The sequence below is a fragment of the Balaenoptera acutorostrata genome, chromosome X (genome assembly GCF_949987535.1).
Source record: "Balaenoptera acutorostrata chromosome X, mBalAcu1.1, whole genome shotgun sequence".
Lineage (NCBI taxonomy): Eukaryota > Metazoa > Chordata > Mammalia > Artiodactyla > Balaenopteridae > Balaenoptera > Balaenoptera acutorostrata.
Window position 1 is genome coordinate 94,812,730 of NC_080085.1, and position 24,893 is coordinate 94,837,622.

Genomic DNA, 24,893 nt, shown 5'->3' on the forward strand with positions numbered 1-24,893 from the left:
ATCCTTACAAAAAGATAAAAATCATGTTCAGAAACATGCAAACTCAATCACGTTCAGAAATCTCCCCTTCATTCAGACGAACTGTGGCTGCCATCCTGATAAACAGATATTTTTAAAAGAAACTGTAAACCAGAGCCAGGCTTGCTTTCAGGTGCTGAAGAAAAAAAAAAGAAAAAGCGTGACTTGCGGGAAAGATCTGGCCCTACGCGTCACCAGCATCCCTCCACCCCCAGCCAAGCGCGGGTATCTCAGCGTTTTTTAGTCAGCCCTCTCAGACTGCCTCGCTACAGGGGGCGGGGCGAGTCCTTAGCCTCGCCCCCTTCAGGGCCTCCAGTCAATCCCTGAGACAGCCGGGGGTAGGCGGAACTACAACAAGCACCCGCCCCTCGCCGGCGCTCAGCTAATCGGAAAGGGCGGGGTGTAAATTTCCCCGCTGACTCCGCCTACCCGCGCTGGGCAATTTAGAGCCGCGCGCCGGCGGGAATGTAAGATGGCGGAGTAGCAATGCGAAGTGCTTAGTACTGAGTCTCTGGGCCGACTCGGTTCGGGTCTCGGCAGCAGCAGCGATCACTAAGCAAAGAGTGCCTAGGGTAGTTGGCCAAGATGCCGAATATCAAAATCTTCAGCGGCAGCTCCCACCAGGACCTATCCCAGAAGATTGCCGACCGCCTGGGCCTGGAGCTGGGCAAGGTGGTGACTAAGAAATTCAGCAATCAGGAGACCTGGTGAGGATGAAGTTGGGACCCCGATCGGCCTCACCTGCCGGGGCGGCCAGGCGACACTTGGGCAGCAGAGGGTAGGGGGATGGGGCCACCGCGTGAGTTCCGAAGGGCCGGCTTTGGGGGCATAAGGGGCAGCTCTGTGGCAAGCGTGCCCCACGGGCTGTTTCCGTTATCTTACCCCTCGCGGGAGGGTCACGTTCATTCTCACCGTGCGGTTGGGTGGAGTCAAGATGGAGCAGGAGGCGAAGCTACTGGGTTTGAAGGCAAGGGCTGGAGAACCCAACGCGGGGATGGTGGCTGCCTAGAGCGGCTAGAGGGAAAAGACGCCTAGGCTCGGCAGTGGGGACACGTGGCTTTGTCGCTTCGCTTTTGAGCCATCCAGACCAGATTGGGTTCTCTTCAGCTCTTAGACCAGCTTGCCTGGGAGATCCTACTGCGTACTGAGCCCTCGTAGTGCTTCTCCTAGAGTCTAAGAAGTAGCTTTTCAATTCGAAACGGTGTCGGTCGGATTTCCTGTTGAGGGAATTTGACATTATGTACTGAGGGCGCCAAAATTAATACTGAGGACTTCCCTTTGATTGGCAAGCGTTGGCTTTTCACATCTTTAGACTAGGAGCCATACTTAAGTTAAATCTAGTCGCTCGGATAAAATGATGCATTAACTTCATCCTGATTGCCAGCATCTCAGTTTGAGCCATCCAGAAAATCTTAGGGAACCTTAATTCTGGAATCCTTGACCTTCCCAAGTGTAGCTACTGGTACAGACAATACAAAAGCATATTTTTCAGTACCAAAGTCTATCCTGAACTTGCCCACTTCTAACGTTGTGTGGGGGATTTAGGAGACAGTTTTATCCCTGAATATTAAGAAAATCGAGAAAAGGTCATGGAGTGGAAGGCCGGGAATGCATAGAGCATTGCAATGAATTGTTTTCATTGCTTTGCTAATTAAATTTGCACCTTCCCCCCACTTCCACCGTGCTCCTGCACCTTGGGGCCATCTTAGAGATAGCTTGGTCACCTGATCCTTTCAATACCCCTTCCACCTAAACATAGCATCTTCTGGTTCTGTTAGGTGTTTTTTTGTGTTTTGTTGGTACCCTGTTGATCAAATCAGAGCAGTGCCCACAGTCTTACAGTCAGTCCTCTAAGGGGAAGTTTATTCCAAACCTAATGAATCAGTTAAATTAGTGAAGATTGCTTTGAACATTTTTTCCTAAATGCTTTTGTTCCCTTTTTCTTTCTTTAAACTGTTTACCAAAGTGTAACTCCCCCTATCCTTTGTAGACCCTGCTGATAAAAGCATTCATCTGTAGTGGACAGCTTCCTTCTGGATGCTTGATCATTGTACCATTGGTTGTGATGCAAATGATAGTGCAAACACTGATGCCATCTGTAACCAGGCAGTACCTTAGTGGAAAGGCTAGCTGAGCTGCTGTCTTTAGCTTTAACCACGGCATTATGACTCATGGGCTGTAATAAAACAAAACAGGACCAGACTTTGCAAGTGGCACTATAGCTAGGGGGCAAGAATGATTTTCATTTAGAGGTTTTTTTGGTTCCCCTTAGAGAACTGTGACTATTAAGTCCTTTTCCTGTGTTTCATGAAAAAATACAAAGACTTTTTTTTCTTTGTGGACCCTCTGCCTAGTGCAACACATCAGGACCTGAGGCTATATTGGGAGTGGGGAGGGGGAGAACAGTTTAGTGTTCTACTGATTGATTTATCTGAATTTAGCAGGAGTCCCAATCTACTTCCCTGAGATAAAAGGCTGAATTCATTTTTAAACAACTGGACAGTAACATGCTTGGAAACATTGGATAAGCTTAAGCCCAATGTGGAAAATTGCTGACTGGTTAGGTTGCCTTGTTTCTGGCTTAATCATTAGCTTTTTGGTTCCTTAGATGTTCTGAAATCTTCATTGAACATAATCGAATATGTTGCTTATGGAGCTTCCCCTCACCTCCCTCCCCCAACCTTTGGCTTTTCTGCACTGCATAAGTGGTAACTGCTGCCCTGTGTGACTCTTGGGATCTAAAGGTCATGGACAGGGCAGCTCAGTGGGTGCTTTGGGTCATCAGATGGGGAACTGCAGAGCCCATCCTCAAATGAGACTGTTTTGCAGCAATTTGGCAGGATCTCAGGGGTTGATGCTCTATTGAGTAGCTTTCTTCTGAAGTCAGGATCATCCTTTGCTGTCCAGTTTTTTGGTTTTTGTTTTTATATATATATATAGATTTAATTAATTAATTTATGTATTTATTGGCTGTGTTGGGTCTTTCTTTGCTGTGCGCAGGCTTTCTCTAGTTGCGGCGAGCGGGGGCTACTCTTCGTTGCGGTGCGAGGACTTCTCATTGCGGTGGCTTCTCTTGTTGCAGAGCACAGGGTCTAGGCGCACAGGCTTCAGTAGTTGTGGCTCGCGGGCTCTAGAGCGCAGGCTCAGTAGTTGTGGCGCACGGGCTCAGTTGCTCTGAGGCATGTGGGATCTTCCTGGACCAGGGCTTGGACCAGGGCTCGGACCAGGGTTCGAACCCGTGTCCCCTGCAGATTCTTTTTTTTTTTATAAGTACTTTTTAAAAAAATTATTTATTTATTTATTTATTTATGGCTGTGTTGGGTCTTCGTTTCTGTGCGAGGGCTTCCTCTAGTTGTGGCTCACGGGCCTAGTTGCTCCGCAGCATGTGGGATCTTCCCAGACCAGGGCTCGAACCCGTGTCCCCTGCATTGGCAGGCAGATTCTCAACCACTGCACCACCAGGGAAGCCCGGCAGGCAGATTCTTAACCACTGCGCCACCAGGGAAGCCCCTGCTGTCCTGTTTTTGAGGAAACATACATACATATATGTGGGTGTATGACACACACAAATAGCTATGAGAGGTTAAAGGCTCAGGCTCTGGAATCAGAGAAGCTGGGTTTGAATCCTAAGCCTTTCTTTGCCTCAGTAATCTCATCTCTAAAGTAGTATCTACCCAGAGTCTATTGTGACAATTAAATGAGATAGGAGTAAAGTTCTTAGAAAATTGTCTAACAAATTCACAGTGTTGGTAAGGGGTGGTGATGGTATTGCAGAAAATGTGGAAAATATAGAAGAGGACAGAGGGGAGAAAAGACATCCCCAATAATTTCACCACCCAAGATAAACTTAACATTTTGATTTATGAACTTCCAGATGTTTGTTTATGTACTTTTTCAAAAAAGTAAGATAGGTTGTTTATAGCTTTCTTCACTCAGCAATATATTTTGAGTAGTTTCTCCTCTTAATATTTAGTCTACATGGTTTTAAATAGCTGTATAGTCTTGTCATGGTTTTACTATAATTTTAGATAACCAAGTCTCTATTAGATATTTAAAAGTTTTGATCTGATTCTTTTATATGAAAACTCTTGAATGTAAATCTTTTGACTGTTTCTGATTATTTCCTTAGGTTAAATATCTAGAAGGGGAATTACTAGGTTAAAGGGTATACACCACTTCTCAGGCTTTTTTTTTAAATTTTTGGCTGAGTTGGGTCTTCCTTGCTGCGTGCGGGCTTTCTCTAGTTGCGGTGAGCGGGGGCTACTCGTTGCAGTGCACGGGCTTCTCATTGCGGTGGCTTCTCTTGTTGCGGAGCACGTGCTCTAGGCTTGCGGGCTTCAGTAGTTGTGGCACGTGGGCTCAGTAGTTGTGGCTCACGGGCTCTAGAGCGCAGGCTCGGTGTTGTGGTGCACGGGCTTAGTTGCTCTGCGGCATGTGGGATCTTCCTGGACCAGGGCTCGAACCCGTGTCCCCTGCATTGGCAGGCGGATTCTTAACCCCTGTGCCACCAGGGAAGTCCCTCTCAGGCTTTTAAATACTTATTGCCAAATTTACTTTCAAGAAAAGTTGAACGAGTTCTGCTATCAGCAATGATGATATTAATAATAATTAATAAATAGTGAATGCTTAAAATGTGCTAGTTCCTATGCTGTGCACTTTATACACATCTAATATTTAATCCCCTCAACACTGCTCTGAGGGGTTACTCTTACTATCCCCATTTTATGGATGAAGGAACTAAGATTCAGAGGTTAAGTAACTTGCCCAACTCTGAGTATTTTCTTTAAATTTTTTGCTGTTACAGTATTCATCTGGCTTTTGAAACTTCTGAATGTACTAAATTTTTTTTATTGAGGTATAGTTGATGTACAATATTATATGTTTCATGTGTACAACAAAGTGGTTCACAATTTTTAAAGGTTATATTCCGTTTATAGTTATTATAAAATATTGGCTATATTCCCTGTGTTGTACAATATATCCTTATAACTTATTTATTTTATACATGGTAGTTTGTACCTCTTAAATCCTCTACCCTTATCTTCCCCTTCCCCCTTCCCTCTCCCCACTGGTGACCTCTGGTTTGTTCTCTATATCTGTGAGTCTCTTTCTTGTTATATGTACTAAATTTTTGGACTCAATTCTCTTCAATATTGTTAAATAACTTTGGTTTATTTGGTTACTCTGGATAGGCTGAGAGGGGGATGACTTTAACCTTGGTTGCCTAGGATTTTCCTAAGAACTATAACCTTTGTTAGTTAATCCCATGTATTTTGCACGTGCCAACATCCATCTAAATTCTTGAGATTTTCTTAAGAATACCACCAATCAAAAGGCACTTTTAGATTCAGTTTATTTCCTTTTTATGTTTAACACTTTGTGCTTGTCAGATGCAATTATGTCTGATGCTAAAGGAAAGGGTAAAGGAGAAGCCAGTTTTTCTCACTGGATGGACATAGCCAGTCATCTGGCCTCCCCAGAACAGCTGGGAGAATCATTGGCCCAAAGCCATTTGGAGGACATACCATTAGCTAGAGGGAAAGAACAAGGATTGTTACCCTTTCAGTTGCTAAACCAGGTTTTTCCACCTGGTAGATGATTTTTTTAATATATATATATATTTATTTATTTATGTATTTATGGCTGTGTTGGGTCTTCGTTGCTGCGTGCCGGCTGGCACTACTCTTCGTTGCGGTGGTAGATGATATTAAGAGCAAACAGGTTTCAGGCACACCATCAATTCTTCTACCATCCATCACTGCCTAACTTATCATCTCTTAGAGGAAACCATAAGAATAATATTAAGGTTTTTTTTGGATTCACTGAACTGTTTATTGACCGAGCTGTGTAATCCAAGTGTACTTCATGGGCTTTTTTTTTTTTTTTTTTTAATTTATTTATTTATGGCTGTGTTGGGTCTTCGTTTCTGTGCGAGGGCCTTCTCCAGTTGTGGCAAGCGGGGGCCACCCCTCATCGCGGTGCGCGGGCCTCTCACTATCGCGGCCTCTCTTGTTGCGGAGCACAGGCCCCAGATGCGCAGGCCCAGCAATTGTGGCTCACGGGCCCAGTTGCTCCGCGGCATGTGGGATCCCCCCAGACCAGGGCTCGAACCCGCGTCCCCTGCAATGGCAGGCAGACTCTCAGCCACTGTGCCACCAGGGAAGCCCCTCATGGGCTTTTTTAAAGGCTTTATGCAAGTCTGTACGTCGTAGTACTAACTGTAGGGAAAGATTGGTCTTGATTAGTGAGATTAGAATTATGTACAGTAAAACAAGGCAGTGTCCTAGTTTATGTGTACCACTTTATTTTTAATATAGTTAAATAACTTTTTAAGTTATTAGATGCATGTCTGGTCATAACATCCTTCTGTGCTTGAGGGTATGTGCTAGTCTTAAGTGTGGCTTTGGGAAACGGCTGCACTGTTGGTTGCTTATTAGGTGATATAATACAAAAATGGTACTGGTGATTGTTAGGTGGTGAGCTGGTGACTTTTTTTAAGAATTACTTTTCAAACCTTATGTGATGTTAGAATATACTTTTTTAAAAAATCACTTCTACTAAAGTTATGTATTTAGCAAATGCTCTCTGATGTTTAAGTTGGCAGTGAAAATTTAATTTTGTAATTAATACCTTACCTGCTTTCAAGAAAGGATTTAAAGTGTTTCATGATAGTCACAGGTACAAAAAGTTTAAGTAGATACATCAGAAGCCTGTTAGAACAAAGGACTATAGTAATTGTGCCAAGAATTTGGCATAAAGTGATTACTGAAGTTGATTTAGTGTTACTTTAACTGTATCCCTTGGCTTCCCGGCAGCCAAAGGGATAAAGGCATATGCAATGGATTATGTAGTTTTCATTTTCATAAAACTCTTTAGATACTTCCAGGCACAAAATTCTACGAATTTTATGGGTGGGATCCTTAAATAATGATACCGAGTAACATAATGAACAATGTAAGCAATTTTGTGAATATTTTTTATATTGACTTTGGTAGTTGAGGCATTTGTAAAAAGAGATAAGCCACCATGGTCTTAAATATGTTGTTTTCTGGTCTTACTTGATAATAAGACAGCTTTAGAGTAGATAATTAGCCCATCCCTTATACTGTCTTGGATCAATTATCAAACTGCTCTTCCCTGGCTCCTAATCAAACAGTCTGACTGGTGAGTGAATGTCTGGAGCACAGATGATATTCTGTGTTCTTGACTGGAACAAGAGCCATAGGTTTCCCACACCAGGTGTAGAGGACACGATTGGCTTTATATTGGCAATCAATATGCCTGACTTTCGTTCTCCCCCAGAGAAGTGGAGAGCTTGGTCGAGGAGGTGAGGTGGCAGGGGGGGCAGGGCGTGAAAAATAAAATAAAATAAAATAAAATTTTCTTGAAAAATAAAATAAAATTTCTTCAGTTTTGAAGTTGCTGGATATTTGAAGTACTCAGTCAGGGCCCTAGAGTTGTGCACCATAAAACACAGAAGGGGGCTTCCCTGGTGGCGCAGCGGTTGAGAATCCGCCTGCCAATGTAGGGGACATGGGTTCGAGCCCTGGTCCGGGACGATCCCACATGCCGTGGAGCAACGAAGCCCGTGCACCACAACTACTGAGCCTGCGCTCTAGAGCCCGCGAGCCACAACTACTGAGCCCACGTGCCACAACTACTAAAGCCCGTGCTCCTAGAGCCTGTGCTCCGCAACAAGAGAAGCCACCGCAATGAGAGACCTGAGCACCGCAATGAAGCGTAGCTTCCGCTCACTGCGACTAAAAAGAAAGCTCGTGCGCAGCAATGAAGACTCAACACAGCCAAAAATAAATAAATACAATAAATAAATTTATAAAAAACAAAAACAAAAAACACAGAAAAGACTCAGCCTGGAACCTCTCAAAGGGCAGGCAGCGTTAGTAAAGGAGATCTGGAAGTCCCTGGAAACTCCCACAGCCTCTTGTTCGGGCCCACCACACTGGGGAACTTGCAGAGCAGGCTCACCTCCACAAGGTGTTATTTAGTCCTGTCCATTTGAGTGGTTTTTAAAAAAATTTAACATGTAATCAATATAAAAAATCGATATCTTTTTTATTTTATTTATACCAGCTTCACGGTAAGGTGTGGTATTTTACACTTACTGCGCATCTCAGTTCACCCCCTCAGTCACACTAGCCGCATTTCAAGTGCTCAACAACCACTCGAGGCCAGTGACTCCCTTATTGGACAGTGACGCTCTAGGGCCTACACTTTGGATAGCATGCAAGTTGCTCTTCCAGGAAGCCCTCCCTGGCCCTCTCGTGCCTGTCCATTTGAATTTAAAACAATGTCTCCAGAAAGCAATTTTGGCATTAGCATAGTTGACATTGCTGACAGATTCACTTGTTTCCTAAGGCTGATCTTGGTGATTAATAGATGTCTGTTCAGCTGTGTCTTGGGGTCCACAAAATTGCTGTTCGGTTCATCATGTTGCTCAGCATCACTATTTCAGGATCCCGCCATAAAATTCTTTGTAGCCATTGCATCCTGGTGGACCCATCAAGTTGTCCTTCCACCCAAAATTAAATATCTGTCAGCTGGGTATCTGTAAAAGGGTATGAGCAGATCTGTCAAAACCTTTTGAAGAAACACGTTGGACCCACTTACCTGTAGTGTGAGGTGAGTTACTTTGTGAGGGACGATAAACCTCAGTCTTCTAAATTTTCACAATAGCAGGCCTGCAGAAGGATCATAAGTGAGCAGATGCAAGGGGCAGCCTAATCCTGAGTGGTATTCATTCATTCATTCATTCTTCCTGTTATAAAACATATACAGAAGTAGAGAGAATAGTAAATGATTTCCCTGCCATGCACCCATCACCCAGTTCAGCAGTTATCAATTCACGGCTAATCTTGTTTCATTTATTATTCCCCCTCCCCCGCCCCCCCCACCCGCAATTGGATTATTTTGAAGCAAACCTTGGTATTATATCATATCACCCATATACATTTCATTAACCACAATACCATTTTCTTGCCTGAAACAAATTAACAGTAATCTCTTAATATCAAATAATTAGCCAGTATTCACATTTGTCTCATAAATCTGGGGTTTTTAAACAATTTGCTTGAATTGGTATGCAAATAAGGTCCATACAGTGCAATTGGTTGATTTTTTTAATGTATTTATTTATTTATTTGGCTGCATTGGGTCTTCGTTGCTGCACGCGGGCTTTCTCTAGTTGCGGTGAGCGGGGGCTACTCGTTGCGGGCTTCTCATGGTGGTGGCTTCTCTTGTTGCGGAGCACGGGCTCTAGGCATGCAGGCTTCAGTAGTTGTGGCACGTGGGCTCAGTAGTTGTGGCTCGCAGGCTCTAGAGCGCAGGCTCGGTAGTTGTGGTGCACGGGCTTAGTTGCTCTGCGGCATGTGGGATCTTCCTGGACCAGGGCTCGAACCCGTGTCCCCTGCATTGGCAGGCGGATTCTTAACCACTGCGCCACCAGGGAAGTCCCTCTCAGAATTTATTTATTTATTTATTTACTTGGCTGCATTGGGCCTTAGTTGCAGCATGTGGGATCTTCATTGCAGCATGCGAGATCTTTCGTTGCAGTGCATGGGCTCTTCATTGCGGCACACGGGCGTCTCTCTAGTTGTGGTGCGTGGGCTTCAGAGTGCAAGGGCTCAGTAGTTGTGGTATGTGCGGACTCTCTAGTTGTGGCATGCAGGCTCTAGAGTGCACGGGCTTAGTTACCCCGCAGCATGTGGGATCTTAGTTCCCTGACCAGGGATCGAACCCGCTTCCCCTGCGTTGAAAGGCATATTCTTAACCACTGGACTACGAGGGGAGGCCCCAAGAGCTAACTTTTTGTTTCAGTGGTTTTTCTCTATTGTTTTACTGTCTTTAACTTCATTGGTTTTTGCTCTTATGTTTATATTTTCTTCTGCTTACTTTGGGTTTATTTTGCCCATTTTTCAGTGCCTGAAGGTTTATCTCCAAACATCCCGAACAAATGTGTTTTCCTCTTTGTTCTGGCTACCAGGAATCTCAACTTCCCTGTTCTAATTGGTTTCTGGTTTGATTTTTACCATTTGCTTTCATTTTTCTTGCTTTACAATATAAGCTAACCCCATTTTTTAAAAAGTAGGATCCTGGGATTGGAGACTCGGTGCTTTCACTGCCGAGGGCATGGGTTCAATCCCTAGTCGGGGAACTAAGTAACAATTGTTACTTGGATTGGAAAGGAATAAATTTTAAATAATAATTAGCTCTTATATCAGCTTCTGGCAATGGAATTACTTCCTGTTGAAGAAGTTTTTCTCTTCATCAGTACAGGTTATCAACTGTTCTGGTCTACTTGCCTACACACGCTACACACGCATGCATGCCCGTACACCCACATACACCCCCCACCTCACCTAGAGCATTAATTGGGGAAATGGTGTTGCTTTGAGGTGTCACTGAGGTTATTATTTTTTAATAAGTTATTCTTGGTAAGGATCCAAGTATGAATATTAAAACTTTCATTTTATGGTAAAATATAGCCTTACTCCATAATTAGAGTAACTTCCTGTGGAATTTTTTAAAATAAGAATTACTAATTGGACCAGAGTACAGTTAGCATAGAATGAAGGCAGGGACCACATCTGTTCTCCATCATGTCCCTGGCACCTAGCAAAGTGACTGGCGATGAACATTTAATATTTGTTCAGTGAACTGCCAAAGTGGTAGATGTAGTACTATCTTCTGTAGAAGGCATCATTATAGAATGGTAGTGATTCATTCCTTGTATGAGCTTTCTACTTCTTTTGTTATATGTGGATTGTGACAGTCATAGATGCTATATCAGATTTGCATTCAGTATATGAAATGAGATACAGCCTGCCTACTGAAATTATAGTCCAGTTACTTCTAAGTGCCTTAGCCAATCTTTTTCATGTCATGTCACCTATAAAAGCAGGTAATATCTGTATAGTACACCGGAGTAAACTGAGGCAGTAAACTGTTTCTGTTAGAGGGACTCGGGGAATCCCCTGAAGTCTGAGGGGATCAAGCCCACATGCAGCTGTAACCCATTCATAGCATACTAGTGGGGAAGCTGTGTTTTTTAGACCTTACTGTCTGTAGATATACAGTATAGTGCTTTAAAATCTATTGTTTTTGTTGTCCTTCCTTTTCCTGTAGTGTGGAAATTGGCGAAAGTGTGCGTGGAGAGGATGTCTACATTGTTCAGAGTGGCTGCGGTGAAATCAACGACAATCTAATGGAACTTTTGATCATGATTAATGCCTGCAAGATTGCTTCAGCCAGTCGGGTTACTGCAGTCATCCCATGCTTCCCTTATGCCCGGCAGGATAAGAAGGATAAGGTAGGAGCGGAATCTCTGTTTTTTTCTTTAATTCTTTTTTTAAAATCAGGGGAAGCAGGAGCACTTGCCCAAAGTCAAAAAACTTCCTTAATTATCAAATGTATATTTAGAGGATATTATTTTTTTTATCTTAGGCATTACCTGATTTTCAAAACAATTGGCGTGATTGGTTTGTATAAAGCAACACATTTGCAGTTTCCAGTCATATGTATGTGACTCTTGGCTAACTCACTGCTATTTTTTCATTGTATCAGCAAGACTAAGCACCAGCTCCCATGGAGTAGAATATTTTTTTAAACTATGGTAGCTCCTCTGGGACCCTCTTCGTTCTAGTTGTGACCTCTTCATATAACTTGAAGTCAGTTACATGAATACTTGGTCTCATTACACACGCGCGCGCACACACACACACACACACACACACACACATCTCACCTTATTTGGAGTATTAGAGGATAAGGCATATATGTAAAACTTTGCAGGTCTGTTGTAATTGATGCCCAAATTTTACATACAATGCCTGGGAGAAGGCCAGATATTTTTATTTCAGTAAAATACAGTGCTCCTACAGAGTAGAGTAAAGGACGTGGGCCTTGCTATTTTATGGTACAGCCAGACGTGTTTACCTGTTATTAAAGGGGGTTGAGGTTACTGGAACGTTGGCCTCCGGATGAGTAAGGGAGTGGTGTAATTTATAAAATAAAACTATAATTTCCATCCTGTGATGTGTCTTTAAATGTTGACACGTTAGATGTTACACAGGTTTGAGTATGTATGTGTTAAAAGAGATTTTAATAAAATTCTTTCAAAAAAGATTTGTAAAGTCTGCCTAATTTAAATAATGGAGCATTGGAAACACTTGAATAGGCAGAAAATATGTACATGAAGAAAAAGAAAGGTAGGGAAGGTATTTTCTTTTCTGAAATATGTATCTTGATTTGGAAAAATGATAATCCACTTCATATTTGTGCCAGATTGTGATCTACTCAAAGTCAGTGGCTATGTCACTTTTTATGAATTTCCTGGTAGCACAGTACCTTAAACACAGTAGGTGCACAGTAAATAAGTGCTTCTTGAGCAAATGAATTGTTTCTCAAATTGGCTTTTTTTTTTTTCTTTCCTCCCCTCCATTTAGAGCCGGGCTCCAATCTCAGCCAAGCTTGTCGCAAATATGCTCTCTGTAGCAGGCGCAGATCATATTATCACCATGGACCTGCATGCTTCTCAAATTCAGGTATCAGTGGAAGCTGAGTATTAGCTTAGGGATTATTAGGGATTAGAAAGGGGGTAGGAGAGGACTGAATGCTGAAAACCGTAGGGAAGCAAAAACTGTCCAAGTACAGCTCAAATAAACTAGACATTGATGACATTTTCAACATCCTCCCCTTAAGCATAGATCATGATCTTAGTCACGTGGGGTGGTTGCACAGGGAGGCCGTCTGGGATTCTGGGAAGCATGTAGGCTTTGGCATCAGACTTAGTTTGAATACTGGCTCTGACAGTTTGAATACTGGCTCTGACACTAACTAGCTTTGTAACCTTGGGCAGGTTATTTAACTTCTCTGAACACACACTGCTTTGTTATTGTGAGTATCAAATAAGATATTAAATTCATAGTATAACGCCTGGCTCATGAAAGATACGAAATAAATGGGAGCTGTTATTGTCATCATTAAATTTAGAGCCATAGATATTGGAACCTACTTTCTATCCTAAACAGAGTTAGGGGAGCAGAATACCACCTTATAGTTTATACTTTTTAAAGAGACTTTGAAATCATTATCATTGGAGGCTTCTGGGAATTCAGTGAGATATAGGACAGGTATTATACCCATTTCATAGAAGAGGAACAGATTAGTTGTGAAATACAACTAATCTGTAGCAACTAGTGTTAGAATGCAGATCTCCTGACTTCTAGTTACTGTGACCATTTATTGTAAATGGCTTCCATTAAGTTTATATACCATAGCATCTCTAACTGGTTTACCAGTTAGTTTTTGCTCCTTAACAAACCAGCCCAACATTTAGTGGCATAAGGTAGTAAGCATTTATTGCCTCGTGGGTCTGCACGTTGGCTGGGTAGTTCTGGTCTTGGCTGGACTTGGCCGTTTTTCCCAAGAGCTCGCTCATGTGCCTGTGGTCAGTTGTGGTGTAGCCGAGGCCTGGCTTTGCCCGTCATGGCTGGGCTCTCTTGCACAGCCCAGATTCGAGGAGGCTGCTTTTACAGTCTGCCATGCCGGGCATGCCTTCTGATCAGTTTGAATGTTGCAGTAAAGTATTCTGTGGGCAAGTTACTATTCTCTTTGTGTTCATTATTTGTAAATGGAAGAGAAGGGAAACAAGCAAAACTGACCCAGCTTCTTTCTTTCTATAGGGCTTTTTTGATATCCCAGTGGACAATTTGTATGCAGAGCCAGCTGTCCTCAAGTGGATAAGGGAGAACATCTCGGAATGGAGGAACTGCACGATTGTCTCACCCGATGCTGGAGGAGCTAAGAGGTATGGTTGAAAGTCATGTTATTCCCAACGTACTGGGGAAAAGCTTTCAGACAGTTGTGTCAGAAAACGATGTTTCTCTACTGAAGTGAGTTTTTCTCGAAGTATAGTTGATTTACTATGTTGTGTTAGCATCAGGGGTACAGCAAAGTGATCTGAAAAAGACTATATATATATACACATACATATATGTATATACATATATATATGTATATGTATATGTATATATATATGTATATATATATATATAGTCTTTTTCAGATTCTTTTCCATTATAGGTTATTACAAGATATTGAGAAGTGACAGTTTTTAAGTACTTGGATGTGCCGGTAGCTAGGACATGGGCTGGATATGGTTTTACTCACTCCTCTTCTACTGGCCTGAGTCACTACCTGAAAGACAGCAGAGGTGCACGAAATAGTCTGGCATCGTGGGCTTGACCATAACCCAACAGTGACTCAGCGCTGCAGGGCTAGCAACAGCGCTGTGACCCATCAGGAGGGGGAGGAATTTGGTTTTCTAATGAATGGTACCTGCTATCGAAGCCCATGATAATAGTGAACAAGTAAGCTTTTACATACCTCCAAACGGTTGGTTAAACCGTTTTGATCCTTTAGATTAAAATATTAATCAGGAAGGAAAAGAAAGTGTGGTGATTTTATTTAAGCCAAGCTCTGAACATTCTAAACAAACTGATTGCCAGGGATTGCCAGTTGCAGGGCTTCAGCTCACGTGGTGCAGACTAAGAGCTTTTCATTTCTTTAGCGGCTCACTCGTTAGTGATGCATTCAAAAGCGTGACACATGTTCTTCTTGTTGTGGAAATAGAATGAAGAGCTACAAAACACAGATGATTAGGAAACGCGAATTCAGATCTTTGCAAAAGCCATTCAAATCTTCAATGACTGTTTCTCAACAACCTCTTTATTTCAGGAACTTCAACAGAACTGATAAGCTGAGAGCTTGAGTTCTGTTCTCCAGCCAGATGTATGGCTTTGTGAGTCCCTTGTCGCTAGTTACCATCTGTAATACTAGAGATGGAGCCTAAAACACATCCCCCTCACGGTGCTTGTCATACTTGTGAAAATCATCTTCCACAGAGACTTAGAAAACAGTCACATTTGAAATAAGTAATCAAGCACGATTTTCTTTCCAAAGTTGGGTACAGAAAAACTGCCTTCAGTAGATGGTTTATTGCTAAATGATTTTGTTTGTTTGTTTATAATTTTCTTTTTGTGATGAAATATTTTCAAAGTGAATGGCTATCACGTCTGTCTTGGCAGGGCTTTTGGACTAGGTAGAGATTCCTGTGTGATTGTGACTTGCACGTAGTTCTCCCGTCAAGGATATAGGGAGTGACTTTTTTGAGCCCTTTACACTTTGTCAGTCACTGAGTTTGTTGACCATTGAGTGTGGACGGTTTGGGATGCTTGAACTAAGTGATCATGCATTTGCCTTGGCTAAGTAATCATTCCAAGCAGATTGATAACTTTTTTTTTTTTTGGCTGCGCCGTGCGGCATGTGGGATCCTAGTTCCCCAACCAGGGATCGAACCTGTGCTCCCCACTTTGGGAGCACAGAGTCTTAACCACTGGACCACCAGGGAAGTCCCAGATTGGTAACTCATGTTGTTATGTGCCCACGCAGTAGGAAAGGAGAGCACAGGGTATGGGTTGTTTAGATCAGGTGTAAATGTTGCCTAGGTTGTGGTCCAAATCTTGTTTGTCCTTTATTATATGGTCACAGGTTCTCCCTTATTGAGCACAAACTCGAGATATGTGACCATAGTCACAAGGGAAATAGGACGTAATGCTCTGGTTGGATCAGTATTACATTAAAAAACAAAACACAAAGCACAGGCCTCTTCACGCATAAGAAGGATGGCATGGTGGAGCGTGGCCATACGTGTCACTGGGGCACCACAGTCATATACACTGAATGGATTGCTGTTTGAGTGATTACATGGTACTTTGTCGCCAGAAAGATTTGTTTTCTATCCCACCTTCTAGTCTGGTTTGTATTGCCTTGTAATTTTAAAAAAAGGAATTCTGTTTTGATTTGGAGGTGCTTTGAGCTGTACAGCAAGATGCCTGGTTTGCCCAGTTAATTGGTAAAACTTTTTTTCTAGCAGTCCTTAAAGGAATTCCCAAGCTTGGTGTCCAGGTACAGTTGACATTGACAGTTGGTGGATCACTGAGGGGAGTGTGATGAGGGCGTGGGCATTGGAACGGGCTGGGTACTGCTCCTCTCCCACCAAGTTCAGGTTCACTTCTCACCACATCCGCATGTCAAATTGGGGTGATCTACACTCCCGGCATTAGTTAACCAAGTCATCTCTCTCTCCCCTTTCGCTGCCAGTCTAGTAAACGAACATGCGCTAGCATTCATTATACCGCCTCCTGGGACTGGTGAGGGTGTCCGTCTTCCCCTACGGTAACCCAGAATGAATTGTAATCTAAGTTTGACTAATACATTCATAAACTGCTCTCAGGATATGGAGGCATTAGTCTATGAAACCCAGTTTGTGATGCCAATCAATTCCGGTAGCTTTCTTCCAACCCTGGGAACTGTTGGGTTTCAAGGAGTATTCTCCCGCAGAAAACAAGCCCATCCTTTAGTTCCTTTCTTTGTCCTAAGACACACACAAACACACACACACACACACACACACAGGCACACGCACACGTTTTAACTGTGAATACCCTGTGTTGCAGAGTGACCTCCATCGCAGACCGGTTGAATGTGGACTTTGCCTTGATTCACAAAGAACGGAAGAAAGCTAATGAAGTGGACCGCATGGTGCTAGTGGGAGATGTGAAGGACCGGGTGGCCATCCTCGTGGATGACATGGCTGACACCTGTGGTACAATCTGCCACGCAGCTGACAAGTGAGTGCCTAGTGGTGGGGCTGGGGGTTAGAAGTAAAAAGCTAACTGCTCTCTGAATGCCCTAAGCCTGCTGATTCTCTTTGGAAGTGAATTGAGGAGATGGTAACTAGCTTTCTTTTGTCACCCTAGGCTAAAATTGCAATGCATGTAAATTGATAAGTATTATTTTTTTCTCTAGATTTTCTTAGTTTTATTTTTCCTTGTTATTGTGCTAAACTTTATGTAACATGAAATTTGCTGTTTTAACCATTTTTAAGTGTGCAATCCAGTGGCATTAGTTGCATTCACAATGTTGTGCAACTGTCACCACTATATTTCCAAAATTATCTCATCACTCTAAGTACTCTACTTTTGATAGTTTTTTAAAAAAGATTTATTTATTATTTATTTTATTTATTTTTGGCTGCGTCGGGTCTTAGTTGCAGCACGCGAGATCTTCGTTGAGGCACACGGGATCTTTTGTTGTAGCGCACGGGCTCTTCATTGTGGTGCATGGGCTTCTCTCTAGTTGTGGCGTGAGGGTTTTCTCTTCTCTAGTTGTGGCATGTGGGGTCCAGAGTGCGTGGGCTCTGTAGTTTGTGGCATGCGGGCTCTAGTTGAGGCGCGCGAGCTCAGTAGTTGTGGCACACGGGCTTAGTTGCCCCGTGGCATGTGGGATCTTAGTTCCCTGACCAGGGATTGAACCCATGTCCCCTGCATTGTAAGGGGGATTCTTTACCACTGGACCACCAGGGATGTCCCTTGATAGTTTTTTAAAACAAGTTAAGGTAAGAACTCCATATGCCTAAGGAGACAGAAATAGATTCTCATATTTATATTTTACCTAAGCTAGAATCCCTGGCCTTACCTTTTGACTGTTCATTTTCGCTGCTACTACCTTCATTCGTATTCCTTCTCATCGTTTGCGTGCACTGTTCTGAATTGCCGTCCCTCTGTTCTCTGCTGACAGTCACCAGTCTCTTACCTCCCCAGTCCATCTTTCACATTGCCACCCTACTCGCTTATCTTCCTAAAACTAAGACTAGATTCCCCTCATGCCTCCTTTAAAACCTTAAGTGGCTCCCCACTGCTTATAATCCAAGCCAGTATGGACAGCATTGTTTTTCATAATTTGTTCTTTAAATCTCCAGGTATCCGTACCTTGCACAGTGCCTAGCATATATATATAATAGATGCTTAAAAAAAAGACTTGTGTGCTCTCCTGGTTTGGATCCTGGAGTATACATTTATAAAACTCCTTTTATCATATTAGTAAGTTAACGCTAATTGCTCTTAACAGATCAACTCCCTGAACACGGTAAAGTTTCTTTCTTGTTCATGGTATGCTCCAACGCAAGTATTCCCCTTTCAGTCTTGGGGCGCTGCATCTTTAACATTTCCATTTTGGCCAGCCAGAAAGGGAAAGGAGCATGGAGGATCATCCATGGGAGATTTTACAAGCCTCTGTCCACATTTAGATAGCCAGAATTAAGTCACATGGCCACACCTAACTATGCAAGGGAGGCTAGGAAATGTCCAGCTGTGTGCTAGGAAGAAGAGACAGATTTTGTTGAGCATAGCAGTCTGTGCCACAGTCCTTCTACACTAATCCAAACCTATTCAGATAAGTTCTTAGTCTGTTTCTCTCTCCTTGCTATCGACTGAATTGTATCACCCTAAAATTCAGCCCTAACCCCCAGTGTGATGGTGTTTGGAGATGGGACCTTTGGGAGGTTCTTAGGTTTAGGTGAGGTCATGAGGGTGGGGACCTCATGATGATATTGGTGCCCTTATGAGAAGAGACACCAGGGAGCTCCCTCCCAACCCCACCCCCCATTCCCCCTCTTGGTCGATGCACACAAAGAGGTCATGGAAGCATATAGCGAGATGGTGGCCACCAACAAACCAAGAGAAGAGGTCTCAGAATGAAACCTACCTTGCTGACACCTTGGTCTTAGACTTCCCAACCTCCAGAAACAAGTGAGAAATAAAATTCTGTTTAAGCCATCCAGTCTGTGGTATTTTGTTATGGCAGCCCAGGTTGACTAAGACATTCTTCTTCCCTAACTCGGATTTTATAGTGACAAGTAAGATTACTCCTAATCAACTCTGCTTTTTCCTCTAGACTTCTCTCAGCTGGAGCCACCAGGGTTTATGCTATCCTGACTCATGGAATCTTTTCTGGCCCAGCCATTTCTCGCATTAATAATGCATGTTTTGAAGCAGTAGTTGTCACCAATACCATACCTCAGGAGGATAAGATGAAGCATTGCTCCAAAATACAGGTGAGGCTGAGATTCTTGCAAAACAAGACTCCACTGAGTATTTAGGAGGTGGTTACGTGTGTTGAATTAGGTGTCTGGGTGGGTTCTAAAGATTTCCTCCTTTGCTCTCAAGGCTTAGTCATCAGGATCTGTGACCCAAAAGGAAAAAGATCACGTGTCTAAAAATTCAAACAGCTAGACCTAGAATCTCTGGAGGATGGAGCCCAGGATTCTACATTTTAACAGGCTCTCCCAGTGATTGTGATACACACTCAAGTTTCCAGGTCCATGCTTTACAGTTTGTGTGTATCACTCTTAACTATTGGCCCCTGCAAACATAATGTGAAACCTTTAAACTGATGGTATGCTCCTTAGAACTTCAGTGTTTCTCACAGTGTGCTCTGGAAAGCACCTAAGTTAATCACCTAGGGTTCTCGTTAAAATGCAGATTCCTTTGCTCTATCCAGGGCCTACAAAACCAGAGGTCATGGGACCGGGACTTTAATTTCCCCAGGTAATTGTCAGACAATAAAGTTTGAGTGCTGTTGCACTAAAAGAACAAGGCCTTGCTTAATTAAAAATATGTACAGTAATCCATTCGCTTTCCATTAGAAATATGGAAATATAATCCACTAGAAATATGTGGAATTGGAGGGTTGATGTCATTCTTAAGGATTTCTTTTTCAGCTTAAATATTCTTTTTTCATTCCTAAGAATTTTTAAATGCCAGCTTACCACCATCTTGGTGAGTCTGAGTCAGAGTTTTTCCTCCATAAGCATTTTGACTCTTTCCCAAGTGGTTGGTTATATTTAAAATGTGGGTATGAAGAGCAGCTGGCTGTGGGCTCCCTTGGGGAAACAGCACAGTGCAGCAGTCTTAAGAGGAAGGACCCTCATCGGGCTGCTCATCAGTGTCTGCAAACTGGCCAGTCAGTCATCTCTGTTTGTATGATACTAACCTGATGCTTGCCTTGCCCTCCTAGGTGATCGACATCTCCATGATCCTTGCAGAAGCCATCAGGAGAACTCACAATGGGGAATCTGTCTCCTACCTGTTCAGCCATGTCCCTTTATAATAGAATAAGTTCCGAGGCTTTTAAAAAATAAAGTGAGTCCCGCCCCTTATTTTCCTTTGGTATTTGATGAAAAATCCAGCAGAAACCCAGCTTGTTACAGTGTAGCTTTCTACATCCCACATCAGGTATATGAGTGTTTCTCCTACATTAGAGAAATATTGAGGTTAACTGCTGGGATTTCCTACCTGTATTGTCTCGTCCTGGCTTCTTTGATCTTGTGAGCCTTGCAGCTTTAACTACAGCTCAGCTGCTACAAGATGTCAGACTTTGGGAAAAGTTGTGTAAGGGTGTCTGAATGTGTTTGGGGAAGCTCAGACTACTTTGCATGTGAATGCTTCAGCGCCCCCCCCCAACCCCCGAACTTGTGACAAGTTCTCTAAAGTCTGTATTAAATTCCAGCATGAGCCTGGGGCAGCCTGAACCCAGCTCTGGTTGCTGAGCCCCTCTAAGGCTGGAGCAGCTCTAGGGCAGGAGCCTGAGGGGAGGCAACCCACCATGCAACAAATGCTTCTTGGGAGGAAAAAGCCTGATCCATCACCCTTTGCTTGGATTCTGTCACTTGGATTCTCCTTTGTCCCTGTTCCTTTCCATTTGGCCTGACCTTCTTTTCCTGGCCAAATATCAACTTGGTCCCAAGTGATCATTGTGCCATAGTCTTCTGGAAAGCAAACTCGCTTCCTACTATATAATCTATAACAATTTACATGAGATTATTTCGCTGTAGCTTAATCTTCCTTAGCCCACTACCACTGCGGTAGTAGGTTTTAGGTGGTGTTGTAGTGCCTTTTGATTAATTTAACTGTTTAACTGTCATCTTTCTTCCTTGGATCTATTTGACCTGTCAGATGACCTGAGATTTCTGTCAAAAAGATTGATGTCACTGTCTCTTGTAGAAGAAACTAATAAAGTTTCTGTTTGATTGTGGGTCTGTATCTGTACTGGTCTCTCTGCCAAAGCTTTGGTTTAGGTGTCTTGGCTGCCCAATGATAGCTCTTACTTCTTTGTTTCCGAGCTATTAACTGCATTGAGTAGACATGGCAGCGGTTTTATTCAACTGTAAGACCTTAAGCTGTCTGGGGTTAACTCAGAAGTAGATGTAGTGTAATTCTGTGCATTATACCTGAATTACAGGCTGTATAATGCCTGTTGGATCTCCGGTTCTTATTCCTGGTGATAGGAATTAGGTATTTTCTCAGAGGAAGAGAGTAGTTTCTACACTTTATTCATTTTGAGCCAATTTTGCCAAATGTGATAAGACTTCCTTCCATCAGTAGTTGACACACATTTAGCATTTAATTTCAGCCCTTCTAATTATAACGCATTCCAAAATGTTAAGTGAGTTTCTTTCTGCATCGTCAAATAAGGACACTGACTTTCTGGGATGCTAAATGCTTCTGGAGCTTTGTGAAGAGTGCTCCCTTGTCTTTGAAGCCTGGTTCTGCTTTTGTTTTTGCTTTATGTTGAATACTGGGATATTTACAATGATCTTTTGAAAAAAGTGATTGGAAAGGGACTGAATTGAGCTATGAAATGTGTTCTTCTGACCCTCTAGCCCTCTTTCACTTCAAGTCTTTGCTCTGGGGGAAGCTGACACGGAGCACTGATGCTATGACTTGCTGGTTCTGCTGTTTCCTGAAGTATTGGGTCAGTTGATCAGGGCTTGCCATGTCAGAATATTTCGACATCAGACCTGTACTCTGGGCCCCCTTGGGCAATCCAGTTCCTAGGATGAGGTTTTGAGGCCCTCAAGAAAGGCCCTCAGTCCCCATCTTTGATCCCTATGCCCGGGGGGAAGGTCAAGATTCAATTCCCTGTGACACCCAGTAAAGTGCCCTAAGTACCACCGAGGCCGTTCTTTTTCTCTCCAGTGGGAGAGACCCAAGTGTGCTGGATGGCAAGTGATTCTTGACTGGGGAACAGTAGCAGGAACAGACCTGGAGGGGCCGGGGAGGAGGCACAAAAGCTGGAGTTGCAGGGAGAGCACGGTTGAAAGGAAATAGCTGCGTAACTGCTTCTGAGCAAAAGGCATCACCAGGTTCGATTTCCCATATGCCCTAACCTCCCCTTACCCTCAGAACTGGAGAAAAGGAAATTCCTTGGCCCAAGGCTGAGCTGGGCAACCCTCAAATCTAATGCCTTTATCAGAGGTTTCTTTCATCTCAAGTTGGGGCTTTCCACGTTTGGAATAAAAGCGTTTTCTGCTCAAGAGTTTACTTAGCTTGTCCATTAATAGCATGTAGCCCTTAACCTGAGGGTTATTAGAATCATGGAAAACTTGAAATTTTAGAAAGAGAAACGTTGTCTCCCCTATTGACCTGCCCTCCTACCAACCTCCCTCTTACTAGCACTGGGGGGGGGAGGGGGAGGGGGACGAGGCCTCCGAAAAGGAGTCAGGTTATTGGTGGCACCTCCCCAGCAACTTTTAAGGTGAGGACGGGGGAAGAAAGCCCTGCACTGCCGCCCCGGGGCCCACCACTCGGACTGGAGACCACTGAGCGGGTAAGCGCCCTGTTTGCAAAAAGAGCCATTACGTTCAGTCAGGAAGTGGAGCCAGCCCCCAGCCTCGCCTTAGTCTGCACCTCCAGCCTTGAGATGGCTGGCTCTTCAGTTGATTGGCTCCTGCAGCCCTGAGCCCCAGTCTCCTCTGCTTCTGGTTTTCCCTTGCCCTGCCTTTGCCAGGGATTCACTTCCATTACCCTGGCAAGGCCTTTTGCGACCAGTGCATTACAGAACCAAAAGAGATTATAGGAGGGCCCTGTGTCTTTGGAATCCTCTACGGAGGCCAAAGCATCCCCCCACCCCGGATCACGAGGTAACTGAGGTCACCAGGGTCATCTGTGCTGCCCCCCTCTCGGAGCTGCAAATGGGAGAGGGGGGGATTGGAATTCATACAGCCATACGGTGGGAACACACTGAAGTTAATTCACACCTCATTTCCAGGCTGAGGCTTGACCGATCATGTGCCTGTTAGTCATTTGCTGCCTCTTGCCAACAGCCGGCAACAGTAAGGCTGTTCTAAAAGGCTCAGCTTTTTGCACGTGCTTATCCAAAAGCACACTCGGTGGTGTCCCTCCCCTCAGAACCAGTCATTGGCCCCTGGACACTCCTGCCTGAAACAGGTTCTGTCTTGACGGTCATGGTTGAAAAGCAATGGAGCTACAGCTAAAGACTCCCCCTGCTGCTGTATTCTTTCGCCAGGTTTTGAAGCCTGTTTTCTCTTGTAGATCTTTTTTGGCGAGTCTCACACTCCTTGTTTAAGAATAAAGCAAATTCTCCAAATTATGACAGATGAGGCTTGATGTTCCGTAGAATCTTGCTTGGTTCAAATATTTCTTCTAAATCACCTTTTCCAAAGTCTTGGCCGGACAGCGGCAAGGGAGCAAAGATGTTAACGGGCATATTCAGATCCCTTGTACTAAACACACGTCGGGGCTAGGATCCATCAGGCCTTGCCATTGGTTCTCGGGTTGCTCTCCTGGGATGTTTCTGCCGGGGCAGGTGATGTTAGCTGCCTCAGAAGAAAACCTTTGTGCTGTTAAGAAAAACCTGTGTTAGGAAAGCTATTATTTCAGGGAGAAGATTGTGAGGCCAGATGTTAGTTTTCAAATCTCAAGGAAATTCCAGCGTAAAGTCAGTTTCTGAGGGTTTGCCTTAAGTCTGATCACCAGAAGACTGACCTCTGGTCACATTTGGTGCATTTGGATGGGGGTAAGCTGTTTCTTTGGGTTGGGGGAGCACACCACCCGGCTTGTGAGGTCTTAGTTCCCGAACCAGGGATTGAACCCATGCCCCAGCACTGAAACTGCTGAGTCCTAACCACTGGACCGCCAGGAATTCCCGTGAGTGTATATTAATGAGAAGCGTTGAAATGGAGGGTGAGGGATACAGAGGGTGATATGAAGAAGAAGCGATGGTTCTTTCCTTAAAGCTTTCAGGAAGTTGAATTGGCCCCAGAAGACCCGTGGTGATGATGGTTGAGTAGCTGCTCTACACGGCCTCTAAGATTGCAAAGGTAAAGGGTTTGCAGGGACTGGACAGGTCCCCACTGCCTCACCCTTCCTGAGGCTGCTTTCCTGTCTCAGCACTGAGGGCCTGGCCACCACCTTTCATCCCTCCTCCCTCGCTCTCCTGTCTGGATGCCCTTAGCCTTTGATGTTCCTAAGGACATTGATCTTGCCATGAAGTTCCTTAGGCCCTCTGTTCTTGAGCATGTTCCCTTGGTTTTTAGCTTGCAGAGTGAAAGGGAAGGAGACACAGAGCGGCAGGGTAACTTTTTCCATCCCAACCCTTGGTAAACTTACCCGCCCCAGAGCCTCAGAAACCTGGCTGGCTCCTCTTCCAGCTGAGTCCACGTGGTGTGATCCTCTTTGCTGCTGACCTGTCGTACGCCCCTTGGTGACAGCTCACTGTCCCCACCCCATGTCTGGAGGGAGACCAAAGCCCGCCACCAGAGTTGGACTCTTCCCCATCTTTCCCTTTCTCCAAGCTCTTTTCCCCAGTACGTTTCTCCAAAAGCTCGGTGGCCAACTGTAAAATTAAAAACAGGGAGGGGAAGGCTCTTTTTGAAGCAAAAATGTCTGAAGCCCTGCAGAGTGACAAGAGGCCTTTCTCCCCTTCCTCTCCATCCTGCTTTGTTTTTTCAAATGGCTCAATTGTATATTCTCCAAGTTTACCTCCACACTTGGTGTGTCCACTTGCCCCCGCAGCCGGGTCTTGTTGCTTCTTCACCCATAACAGTTGCCATGAGCTCACTCACATCTTGGGGTTTTGATTCAGGGTAAGTCCCCTACATACGAACAAGTTCTGTTCCAAGAGCGTGTTCGTAAGTCCAATTTGTTCGTAAGTCC

General features: G+C 44.0%; 1 protein-coding gene across 1 annotated transcript; it reads left to right on the forward strand.

Moving 5' to 3' along the window:
- Positions 1–454: 454 nt before the first annotated feature.
- Positions 455–20,970, forward strand: PRPS1 (phosphoribosyl pyrophosphate synthetase 1). The gene is made up of 7 exons (XM_007196395.3): positions 455–725; positions 11,161–11,344; positions 12,480–12,578; positions 13,719–13,843; positions 16,554–16,727; positions 18,832–18,991; positions 19,954–20,970. The coding sequence occupies exons 1-7, from the start codon at positions 604–606 to the stop codon at positions 20,044–20,046; spliced, it is 957 nt and encodes a 318-aa protein (XP_007196457.1). The 5' UTR covers positions 455–603; the 3' UTR covers positions 20,047–20,970.
- The last annotated feature ends 3,923 nt before the right edge of the window (positions 20,971–24,893 follow it).